This window comes from Juglans microcarpa x Juglans regia, chromosome 7D (genome assembly GCF_004785595.1).
Source record: "Juglans microcarpa x Juglans regia isolate MS1-56 chromosome 7D, Jm3101_v1.0, whole genome shotgun sequence".
In the NCBI taxonomy this organism is placed as follows: domain Eukaryota; kingdom Viridiplantae; phylum Streptophyta; class Magnoliopsida; order Fagales; family Juglandaceae; genus Juglans; species Juglans microcarpa x Juglans regia.
Window position 1 is genome coordinate 7,640,926 of NC_054606.1, and position 11,772 is coordinate 7,652,697.

The following is an 11,772-nucleotide window of genomic DNA, read 5'->3' on the forward strand; positions in this document are numbered from 1 at the left end:
ACTGACAGAGATGCCCACAACCTTGACACAAAGAGACAGCCTGACACTCAAGCTGGCCTACCATCAGGGAACATCCCCGTCCTTGACATAACTATCCGAACTGCACAAGGGCAGGAGCAAGCCTGCCTAGGGCCATGCCCGCATTTAATGGAGTAGGAGTGAGCACGCCATCACAAGACCACGTGCAGTCAATGAGTCCCGAGGGTCGGCACGCAACATCGTGCCCCTTGGGTGTCAGTAGAAACCCTAGACAGGTCTGGCGGGAAGCAAGAGTTTGGCAAATACACATGATCCCAGCACAAAGCCGCACATCAGTCACCATCATCTCGGGGCCCACCTCAACCAGGTATAAATACCCAACTCTCTCTCTTTGCCGTGAAGTTGGTTACTACTTACGCACTTGAACCCTTCTCTACTTATTTGCTCTAGGTCTCACTTTCTCTTTTCATCTTCAACCTTGATCTAACTTGAGCGTCGGAGGTATCATAGCCTCTGAGCTCCCTCATTTCTCCTCCTTGCAGAAAAGATGCCCAGCACCACGAGTGTGGAGTTGCCCAGGCCAGCGAAACACGACATCAACAAATCTCATCCCAAAATTCTCAATCTCATCTCATCTCATCTCATCTCATCTCCTTCCTAAACATAATTTAAATACAAAATTTTCAAACTAATCATTACAACTTTTTCAGACTAATCGTTACAACTTTTTTAAACTTTCAAACAAAAAAAGACTAACTTTTTCAAATCTCCAAACAAAAATAAAATTATAAAACTATATTTTAACAATATTTTAATTTATAATATTTTTTATTCAAATTTCTCTCTCTCCTTTTTTAAAACCTAAAAAATACTCAACTCAAACAATCTCACTACTATTTATAAACTAACTTATATTCATAAAATTATTTTTCTCATCTCACACTCCAAACGAGCCCGGATCCTACGCAATGCTTGAGGAGTGGCTTAGTTCTCGTTTAAGAAATTCAAAACTTATAGATCATGAGGTATATACACACATCTAGTTTTGATCAAAGCATCTTTCCAGATAAAAAGACATGATCATCTACATGATTAGGTCGTTCAAGGAATTGTTGGACGACGCAGCTGCTCTAAGGCACATTCAAAACCACAAAGAAAATGCGATAAAATCAGTCACAATTAGTTTGTTCTTCCTTGTTTGGTTTAACATCTTTCTTTGGTTTGATATCATGATTGCAGAACATTTTAATGTAAGATGGAAAAATTTGAGAATGCAAAAAGAACTGTGATTAGTTAATTCACTACGCTAAAATTTGTAAGAACTAGGCAGCACAATCAGGGGAAGCCCGTTTGATACTAAATAAACCTAAATTCCTCACGCATTATCTCTTGTAATTTACAGTATTACCCAAAAAAAAAAAACCAAATCAAGAGGAGATGGATGCATTTTAGAATGATCTCAATTTGATATGTACTTCTCCTGACGTGACTACCTATCATCCGTTTGTTGTTGCTGCACCACCAAGATAGAAGTTTTGCTACCGACGACATCTGAGGAGGCAAGCAAGTCTCCGATGACCCCAAGCTCCGGGAATTCACTCCATTCCGCAAGCCCAGAGGTCTGAGCGGAATCTATGTTATGTCGTCTGCCAACTATTATAAGGTCAAACTTGTACGCCATAGAGCGAATTACCATTGCCGTCTGAGGCCCATCTTCCACTTTCTCCTCTGAATATATCACATATGCATTACCCACATGGTTACGCTTGACATCCTTCAAGACCTCGAAATCAAGCAAGTTGTCTATGTGTATATCTCCATCGGTTTCAGAGGCAACAAGGTGAACCACAGTCAGGGTGATGTTCGAGTTTCCGACCAAGCGTTTGGCAAAAATTATTGCCTCTTGATCATCATTACCTCCTAAGAAGAACATGGCAACAGAATAGGATGACTCCGTTGAAGCCATCGAGCGGCCTAAATGGCCACGATCGACTAAGATCCCAACGGAGCAGGGAGCTGTTTGGAGGACATTGTAGTTTAAGGTCCTTATGTTATTGTCCTCTGATTCAAAGGACCCATCAATGGACCATTTTCGATGGAATGGGAGCACTATGAGGGATGTGAGCCTGTCCAACGCAAGTGTGCAAATGTCTTCATGCATGTACTTGGGTGGAGTGATTGCTGTGAAAAGGTTTACGGATAATCCAACCAATTTCTTTTCTTGTTTGAAACGTTCGAAAGGGATAATGATATTCTCTGAAAAGGAAGAACTGGAACTGACAGTTTTCGGTTTGTTGTGGGAAATGAAAACTGGGGAGGATCGACCGATTAGTCGGATAAGGTGAAGCACATAAATTCCAAGGGGTCTTTCTCTAGACAAGCATGCAGCTTCAAGTAGTTTGATTGCTGCAGCAACATTAGCAGACCCGTGGATGCACACCAGGACTCGGAGCTCTGCATTGCTTCTGCAATGCATGATATCCCTTTTCTGATAACCTGCATATTTCCTTGAAGGATCGTACAGGTACTTCACCAAAACTGGAATGATAAGTGCATTTACTAGGATCGCAATAGTTAACAAAGAGAACACTGGTTCGCCTTCTCTGGGATCCCTCTGAGTTTGAATAGAACCATAAAAAGTCGGAACAAAAAGCATCAGTAATTTAACCTTGTTCAAGAAAACATCTCAAGTTACTACACCGGAATATCATGTGGTAAAAGTTGTACTCTACGATAAACTAACAGCTAAGGATCGATCAATATGTTCTTTCACTCTTGCAGTCGTGGCTTTCTTTTTAAAACAGTCCTAACCATTGAAAAATGTAGCTCAGCTCATCCAATTGGTAAAAAGATAATTTTTACACGAAGAATTAGTAGGATAAGTTAACTCCATATATATAGTAAGAAGTATTAATAGGAGCCATGGGGCTGTGATAAAATAGGTTTGCCCACAAGGTAATTAAATTTCCTAGGAGAAAAATGGGGTAGAAAATAAGTATAGTTACCTGAAACATTAATTTGCAGAAATATATGGTCAGTTGGTTGACACCTTTGAAACTCAAAATCAGAGCAACTGCTAAAGCATCATTCAAGGGCATTTGGGAGTACAAAGGAGGAACCAAAGACCCCACCATTTTTGCCACAAATGTTGAACAAAACAGGACAACGTTGAACTTTATGGATCTGTCACTGAATGTGACTGAACGTATATCTGCCTTCATGGCAGCTGCAGTCACATAGAGTGGTAGAAACACTTCTTCTGTAAAGCAGTTGAGCTTGCTGACAATGGTGGATCCTAAAGGAGGTCCAGCTGGTACAGCCAAACCAAGAGCAAAAGGTCCGAGGAAGAAAGGCAAAGCACTATAATTAGCATACAACCCGGACAGAAACATTATCGCGATGATGATGTGAATGTACATGCCTTTGACAGGCTTGCCTTCAGGTGTCTTCCTCACTACCCAAAACATTGCCGGTCGAAATGCATATGCAATGAGAAAAAAATAGATGAGAATTGATCCGACCGTCATCATAGCGCGCGTAGCACTTATCTGGGACGAAATGGTAACCACTTGGGAAACGAGCATGATCATCACGCCACTAAAGTCGCTGACAAATGATGCAGATAAGACTAATTGACCCAGCTCGGAATTCAGAATCCTAAGGTGCTCGAGAAGATAAACGACAACCGGAAATGAAGTTAGCGAATGTGCTCCTGTTAGAAATGCGTTTTTATAATACATTTCTTCGGTTAGCCAAGATTTTCCAAGTGTGAAGTGCAGTAAATTGCCAAGTAGCAAAGGTGACACATGACAGGCAATTCCAGTATACAAGGCTTTTCTTCCCATTCTCCTCATCGTTCCCATATCAGACTTCACAGCACCCAAAAACACAAACAGTGCTTGACCGAAGAAACCCAGCACATATATCAATTCTTGACTTTTGGAGGAAAATATAACCCTGAATACCTTCAAGTGCCCAAGGATTGGTGAACTGAGAATCAAGCCAGTCTGGTTCACATAATTAAAGAGCATACATGATTAATTCAACATGAGTACTCTGATCATACAAATTATATTATCTTTGGGGCGCAAGAAAGACTCTGCCTGGGTCTTGCGCTCTACAAATAGATTTTTTTTCAACTAAATAATTTCAATTAAATTAATTAATAAGAGGAACATGCATGCAGGGAGAGGAAGTGGCGGGAAGAGGGCAGTACTACGTACAATGAGTTGAGATGTAAAAGGAGGCATTCCTTGACGCTTGAGCATATAATGGAAGGCCTGCGTGATGAGGAAAACAACAATCATCTGGATCTCAAACTGTGGCAATGAAAACGAGAATCTCCCAGAATGAAAGTAGTTCCACACGCCCGCCGAATGGATCCTGCCGGGAAGGTGAACACATTCTGTTACTGTGGTAATGTCTGTGGGAATAAAGTTTGAAATTCTGGCCGGAGTTGCTTCTGATCCTGCCATGCCGGCGATGATCCCAACTGTCTGCCTTAATTTCTTGGTCTTTTTCAGACGAAAAAAATGGGATAGAAATCACCGGAGAGAACCGAATATATAATATATATGCAAGCTGGTACGAGGCAATAAAGGGAAGTTGCAGGCCGGTTCTTTGAACTTGTTCTCGAAAGTAGTTAGTCTTTTCAATTCATGCATGCGTTGAAAACAAAACACACCAATTACCAACGTCCATAGCTAATTAATGTCTATTTTTGGGGCAATTACTTGTTGCGAAACTGTTGACGGACATGCTAAGGATCCGTCGTCATGATCTATATGGTTGTGAGCCTTTTTATTCATGTTATTAACAGCTTCTATTAATAATGGGTTTGTCGATTTCAAACGGGATTTTTCAACGTACTCATGACAGCTTTTGACCCCTTATTAAATAATCGGTTTAAAAGAAAAATTAGTTGCAAACTTTAGCTAGGTAGTTAGCTAGCCTCCAAACTACTTCATAGTTTAGATTAGATAAAATTAACTAATCTTCCAATAAAAAAGCTACTGTTTATTAAAAGAAGAATCTTAATCGTGACTATAACAAAACGGCATTTTTCCCCCGAAATAGTCAATATTATTGCCATAAATGACTTTTTTCATCATTCCGACTAGTAGAACACTCCCTAAAAATAACTAGATATTATAGATATTGCCAGTAGCTGTGAAATTAAATTAATTGTTGTCCAAAATACTATTATTTCTGACATATAATAGTCGTTAGAATTATAGAGTTTTTGTGAAAAATATGTCACACACGAGTGTAACTTGCTCGTGGATAAAGTTTATTGTAGCGAATGATGTTGCCAGAAATGCCTATTTCATACAATAAATATGGCAATAAATGATTTTTTGCCCAGCAGAAAGTTCATTGGTAACAAGTTTTTCCTGCTTGCTTATCTTACTTTTTAGCTAAACATTTGGCAAGAAATAGTTATTTTCCGTGATTTAATATCATAAGACTTACATACTTGCGACATACATAATTCTTCAAAAATGCTACTTACCAACTAATAATATCACCAAAAATAACTATTTTTGACAAGAACATATCGCAAGAAATTCTTTTATTTTTTATTTTTTTGGCATATCAAAAGTTTTTCCTGCATTCCTACCTTACCGGAAAAGTGTTTCTTGCTAAATATCTGGCGGGAAATAGTTATTTTACTCGTGTTAATATCGCATGAATTAATTACTTACGACATACATAATCCTTTGGAAATGATACTTACTGGCTAATATTATCACCATAAATAACTATTTTTGACAAAAACATATGCCAAGAAATTCCTCTTTTTCTTGCCATATCAAAAGTTTTTCCCGCGTGCTTACCTTACCGGAAAAACTCTTTCTGGCAACAAGAAGGATGTCGAGATTAGTGTTAACATGCATATATACCGTCATTATAGTCACCAACATGCATATACTTACATAAAACATAGTTTGAGGCAGATGGATAACATTTTAGAAACATGTATTAATCCAAACAACTTGTGCAAGTTCATACAAGGTTAGTAGTTGATTCTCTATCTTTGATGGAGCATTCTTCTTAAAGTTGTGCATGCATGGAGGCTTGGGTATGTAAGTTTGTTCTGGCTCAGGCACTCTATCTTCACCCTGCTCAGGACTCTTCTGTAGATAACTCCAAAAACACGTCTTCCACAAATGCTGCTGCGAAGAGATCAACTCAAAATGATTCATCACAAGTTTCAATTGTAAATTAAAATGTAACAGGTGACGATAAGAGGTAACAGATGATTATAACTTAGATAACATCATTTGCTGTAAACTTGTAACATATTTCATTTATAAATAATCCTGTCGAGCTCCCAAATGCATGGGAAGCCAACTTCAGAAACTTTATAGAAGCAAACACAGTTTCTACAATTAAAAAACAAGCTAACATACCTTTAGTAATAAACCTACCAATAACAAAGAAGAAAAGTTAAAACTCAGCATCTGAAGCCATTATCTTCCCAATCCTGTTTCAAGTTCTATTGCACAGAAACAGGATTGACGACCATCCTAGCTTCAGGAATCGTATGCAAAATTATCTCCACTTACAAAAGGTTTTATAAGGAACTCTCTTTCTCAAGAAGCCATGCATTTGGATAATGCAGGCCAGTCACTACACGACAAGCAGTACAGGAAATCTCAAACCTTTGTGACTCAAATATTACTCATTTCATAATCATCAAAGACAATATTTCAAACAATTGTCTCTATCATGGGTGCATGCATGTTTATAGGGAATTCAATCAGGTGGCAGCAGGCTATTTTGCTCAAATCGGTTTTCAAGGGATCATTGGAGTTTTTCGATGGGCAAAATAATGGAAAATCATGGTAATGTTCAGAACTTGTTGGATTTCTGGGTATTTGTGATAGCCTCCAGTAAGAAAGTTTCATGTGCCATGATTTTTGGTACTCCATTAATTTGGATGCAACTCCGGTCGATGTAGCAGTACCACTCCATGATTTCTTGTTTTCAATATGCAATCATTTATAGCTTGATTAAAAAAAATAATAATTGAATTATGTGTCCTCTCTTATTTGTGACGTTTTGTCCCCATCATGTCAAGATAATTAAGGAACAATAATTATATTCCACATGATTAATTCTTTTATTATATTATGACCACCATAAAAATATAATATATAACATACAAGCTTAAATGGGAAGACAAGCGGTCGGTAGAGCTGATTATTTCTAAAGAAAAAAACATAATTAGTTGTTAAATTGTCACCTCATATTTCTATATTGTGACCTTTAAACTAAATTAGGGTACAAGGTGACACAAGCCAACTTAATTTTTGACATTTCGCATGTCTTTTTGCTTCGGATTTAAAAGAAAAATAATAAGTTCATGCTATTATTTATTGGGGGTACCCCAAAACAATAGGACTTTACAATTTATAAGCATTATAATTAAATGCATCATAAGATTGATCAAGAAGTCATTACATTTAGAACATGACGATAAGAGAAACCTTAATGATTAAAAGTGTATGAACCACATTAATTTGATGGAAAATCAAATAATTTAGTGATCCACAATTTCTTATATAATATGCAAAACATCATGACATGCGATAAAGGGAATGAAACCTACCTACCTACTTTATATATAGTCATTTTTATTATATATAATCATTCCATCATTCCAAAATGCAGTACATGTGGCTCACTTGAGTCTTTTATCAGACACCTTCCAGCCATTTAAACCCCTAAAAGCCAGATCAACCTTGCGCTTATATAAACCACTAAAAGCCAGATCAACCTTCCAGCCATACGCAGTGACGAGAAATTGTGAGAAATTGGGGAAGAACTGATCGACCAAGCCCTAGAATGTTAAGTGCAATTATGGGCTTCATGGGCCAGACGAAAGGAAGGGTATCGGGCTTCAATTGCAAGGGACGGGGGCTGGAAGCTTTACCTGTTGGGCCATTGTTATTTGCTTTTCTTTTCTTTCTAATGTATTAGCTATAGCCCATGATGTGTTAAGGGCAGTTTAGTCATTTCCTGCTTTCAGTAATATTTAGGTTTGTCACTCACATAGTTAGTTATGCAAAAATAATCCAGAATATTTTGTACTCAGAATTTGGAGGAGCGTCCCTCGAAGCAGACCTTTTTTTCATCTCTATCAATATACTAATTCCATTTCCAGTATCCATTCTCATTCATCATCTTATTACATTCATCCACTACTATTAATCTGTTACAAGTGGTATTCAGAGCCTTCAATCCTCTCTTACAATGGCTGAAGGTACTCGTTTCACCCAGCTCTAGGAAGGATTTAACTCCTTCAAGAAATTGACTGAAACCCATATGAAGCAGATTGAATCTCAGTTTACTACTATTAGAGTAAAAATGCAAGTTGTACGTCGGCAAATGGAGGCCATGATGAATCAATTTACAGCTATGGCTTCTGACATGCAAAACATGAATCACCAGAAATCAACAAACCCAAATCAGGCTAGAGGTTCAAATCACCAGAACCAATAACCAAGAGGAAAAGACTTCCTTACTCAAGAAATTCATTCCCAGAACCAATAACCACCACCATTTTGAACCAGCCACCTTAAAAGTCAATCCCACCCAACTTGACAGCCAGAAACACAATCCAAAAGCTATTGTACCTGTCCACAAGATTAGCCCAGCCCAAATGAGAGAGAGGCTTGAGAAGGGCTTCTGCTATAATTATGACTCCAAATGGCACCTAGGCCATAAGTGCCAAAGTCCAAAACTCTATCTCATTGAGGAGGTGTTGGAGGATGACACCTTAATAGAAGAACCACCAGACATTTTAACCTCACAACTTGTTTGTTCAAATTTGCCCAGGCCCGAAAGAGAGTTTGAAATATCACTACATGCCATTATTGACTCTCCTAATCCTAAAACCATGAGACGTAGAGGGAAAATTGGCAGCCAAGGTGTCACTATTCTAATTGATTCAGGAAGTACATAACTTCCTAGATACTACCATTATCTCATGTCTCCCATTGTCAATTTTATCAAATGAAAAAATTAAAGTTAAAGTTGCAAATGAAGATCAGCTTGAGAGTGAAGGAAAGGTGATGGGGGTCAATATCAACATCCAAGGGAGGTGTTCCAGGTCAACATGTATTTGCTGGACTTAGCTGGTTGTAACATGGTTTTAGGGGTCCAATGGTTGCAAGCATTGGAATCCATCCTTTGGAATTTCAAGGAATTGACCATGCAATTCCAACACAATGGCAAGGTTGTAATACTGAAGGGGATGAATGCTCATTACTTGCTTGAGGAAAGGTCAATGCAGCGAACTAATCATATGAAGACTAAAGGCTGTTATTGAAGTTGATTGAAGAATTCCCAACAAACCCAACCCATTCTCTCCCTGAACCAATTCAGCACCTACTTAACAATTACCAAGACATCTTCTCCACCCTAAAAGGTCTTCCCCCTAACCGTACACATGACCATTCTATCACCCTACAGCTAGGAACAAAAATAATCTCTGTGAGGCCATACCGCTACCCTTATTTTTAGAAAGAAGAAATTGTGAAGATTGTGAAGGAACTCATGGAATAAGGGGTTATACAACCTTCTCAAAGCCCTTACTCATCCCCATGCCTTTTGCTGAGAAAGGCTGATGGGACTTGGCAATTATGTGTGGATTACAAGGCGTTGAACAGTGTTACTATTAAGGATAAATATCCTATTCCGGTGGTAGATGAGTTAATAGATGAACTCCATGGAGCTAAAAAAATTTCTAAGCTTAATTTGAGGTCGGGTTACCATCAAATCAGGGTGCGTCCAAAGGATATTCCTAAAACTTCTTTTAGGACACATGAAGGTCACTACGAGTTCCTAATTATGCCATTTGGCTTAATTAACGTGCCCTCAACATTTCAAAGCCTAATGAACCAGGATTTTAAGCCCTATCTCCATCGCTTTATTTTGGTTTTTTTGATGATATACTAATCTATAATAGTGATGTTGAGATGCATTTATTCCACTTGAAAGTTACTTTTGAATTACTCAGACAACACCAACTTTTTGCCAAGTTAAGTAAGTGTTGTTTTGGGAAGAAGAAATTGTCTATTTGGGCCATCTCATTTCGGGCCAAGGCATTAGAGCTGATCCAGATAAACTAAAAGCTATGAAGAATTGGCATGTTCCAAGGTCTGTCAAGGCCTTGAGAGGACTTTTGAGGCTAATGGGTTACTACCGCATATTTGTGAAGGAATATAGGGTAGTTGCAGCAAAGCTAATTGAACTGTTGAAAAAAGATAATCTTAAATGGAGTGAGACAGCCCAAACTGCTTTTGACCAGCTCAAACAGGCCATGAGTCAGCCACCAGTTTTGGCCTTACCTAATTTTCAATTACCCTTTGTAATTGAATATGATGCCTTCGGGGAAACTATTGGAGCTGTGTTAATGCAAGAGGGGACGCCGCTAGCTTTTTTCAGTCAAGCTCTTAAGGGCCGAGCACTAGCTATGTCAACATATGAAAATGAACTAATGGCGCTAGTTTCAGCTGTACAGAAATGGCGACCATACTTGTTTGGCCACTCTTTCGTAGTAAAAACAGACCACCAAAATCTGAAATTTTTGCTTGATCAGAGAGTGGGCACTCCAATGCAGCAAAAATGGATATTGAAGCTCATAGGGTATGATTTTTTGGTGGAATACAAAAAAGGCAGAGAAAATGTGGTGGCAGATGCCTTATCTAGGCAAGAGCTAGAAAATGAGGTGGTTGTGGCTCTAATTACACTTCCTAACTGGGATTGGCTCACTGAAATTAAAAGCCTCTATGATGCCGATGTAGAAGTAACATCTTTGTTTCAAAACACCAAGAAAACAGGTTGCCTCCTCACTATGTGGTCAAAGATGGGGTCTTATTCTATAAAAACATAATCTATATTCTAGCCCACTCAGACCTCATTGACAGAATCCTACACTTGGTGCATAGCAGCCCCATAGGAGGCCATTTGGGATTTGATAAGACGCTACATAGACTCACTAAATATTTCTTTTGGCCTAGTTTTAAAAGAGATCTAAAGTTCTTTCTAAGGAGCTGCGACATGTGTCAAACAATGAAGGTGGATAACACACTACCTAGTGGACTCCTCCAGCCTCTTCCAATACCATCCAGCCCTTGGACATATATCTCCATGGATTTCATTAACAGTCTACCACCTTCTCAAGATTTTAATGCCTTATAGGTAGTAGTGGACAGATTTACAAAGTATGCCCACTTCATACCCATTTCACATCCCTACATAGCTAAGGTGATGGCTCATCTGTTTGTTAAGCATATCTTTAAACTAAATGGAATGCCCCATTCCATTGTCTCAGATAGAGATCCCACATTCACAAGTAAATTTTGAAAAGAATTGTTCTCATTGCAGGTTGTGCAGCTGGCTTTCAGCACTGCCTACCATCCTCAAACAGATGGTTAAACAGAGGCATTGAATAAGTGGGTCGAGAACTACCTAAGGAGCTATGTCAGTGACAATCCTAAGGATTGGTCTAATTGGGTTGCCTTGGCTGAATGGTGTTATAACTCAACCCAACATGCCTCAACCAAAATTACCCCATTTTAGGCACTTTATGGCTATGTACCACCTAAACTGACTAGTTACCTACCAAACACAGCAAGAGTAGTAGAGGTAGAAATTACCTTGTAGTAGAGGGATCAAATTTGGCACCTGTTAAGACAAAACCTTGATAGGGCTTAGGAGAGGATGAAGAAATATGCGGATAAAAACAGGAAACAACACTACCAGGCTAGGGACTGGGTCTAT

General features: G+C 38.7%; 1 protein-coding gene and 1 long non-coding RNA gene across 3 annotated transcripts; both read right to left on the minus strand.

The window, feature by feature from the left end:
• Positions 1-1,468: 1,468 nt before the first annotated feature.
• LOC121238090 (cation/H(+) antiporter 4-like) lies at positions 1,469-4,454 on the minus strand. The gene is made up of 3 exons (XM_041134947.1): positions 4,203-4,454; positions 2,985-3,986; positions 1,469-2,593 (listed from the first exon to the last, which is right to left on the minus strand). The coding sequence occupies exons 1-3, from the start codon at positions 4,452-4,454 to the stop codon at positions 1,469-1,471; spliced, it is 2,379 nt and encodes a 792-aa protein (XP_040990881.1).
• Positions 4,455-5,759: 1,305 nt separating this feature from the next.
• On the minus strand, positions 5,760-7,743 carry LOC121239106. Of its 2 annotated transcripts, none has more exons than XR_005935239.1 (2): positions 6,411-7,743; positions 5,760-6,155 (listed from the first exon to the last, which is right to left on the minus strand). It is a non-coding gene; the product is annotated as an uncharacterized LOC121239106 (long non-coding RNA). The 2 variants fall into 2 exon arrangements; XR_005935238.1 differs by having other exon boundaries at positions 6,393-7,743.
• Between the last annotated feature and the right edge of the window lie 4,029 nt (positions 7,744-11,772).

Excerpts from the sequence above, each read along its gene's own strand:
- LOC121238090 (XM_041134947.1), bottom strand. The coding sequence starts at position 4,454 with ATGGCAGGATCAGAAGCAACTCCGGCCAGAATTTCAAACTTTATTCCC. Across the intron at positions 3,987-4,202 it reads CTTTTACATCTCAACTCATT|ACTGGCTTGATTCTCAGTTC; the intron begins GTACGTAGTACT and ends TATGTGAACCAG. Across the intron at positions 2,594-2,984 it reads TCTGCAAATTAATGTTTCAG|AGGGATCCCAGAGAAGGCGA; the intron begins GTAACTATACTT and ends ATTCAAACTCAG.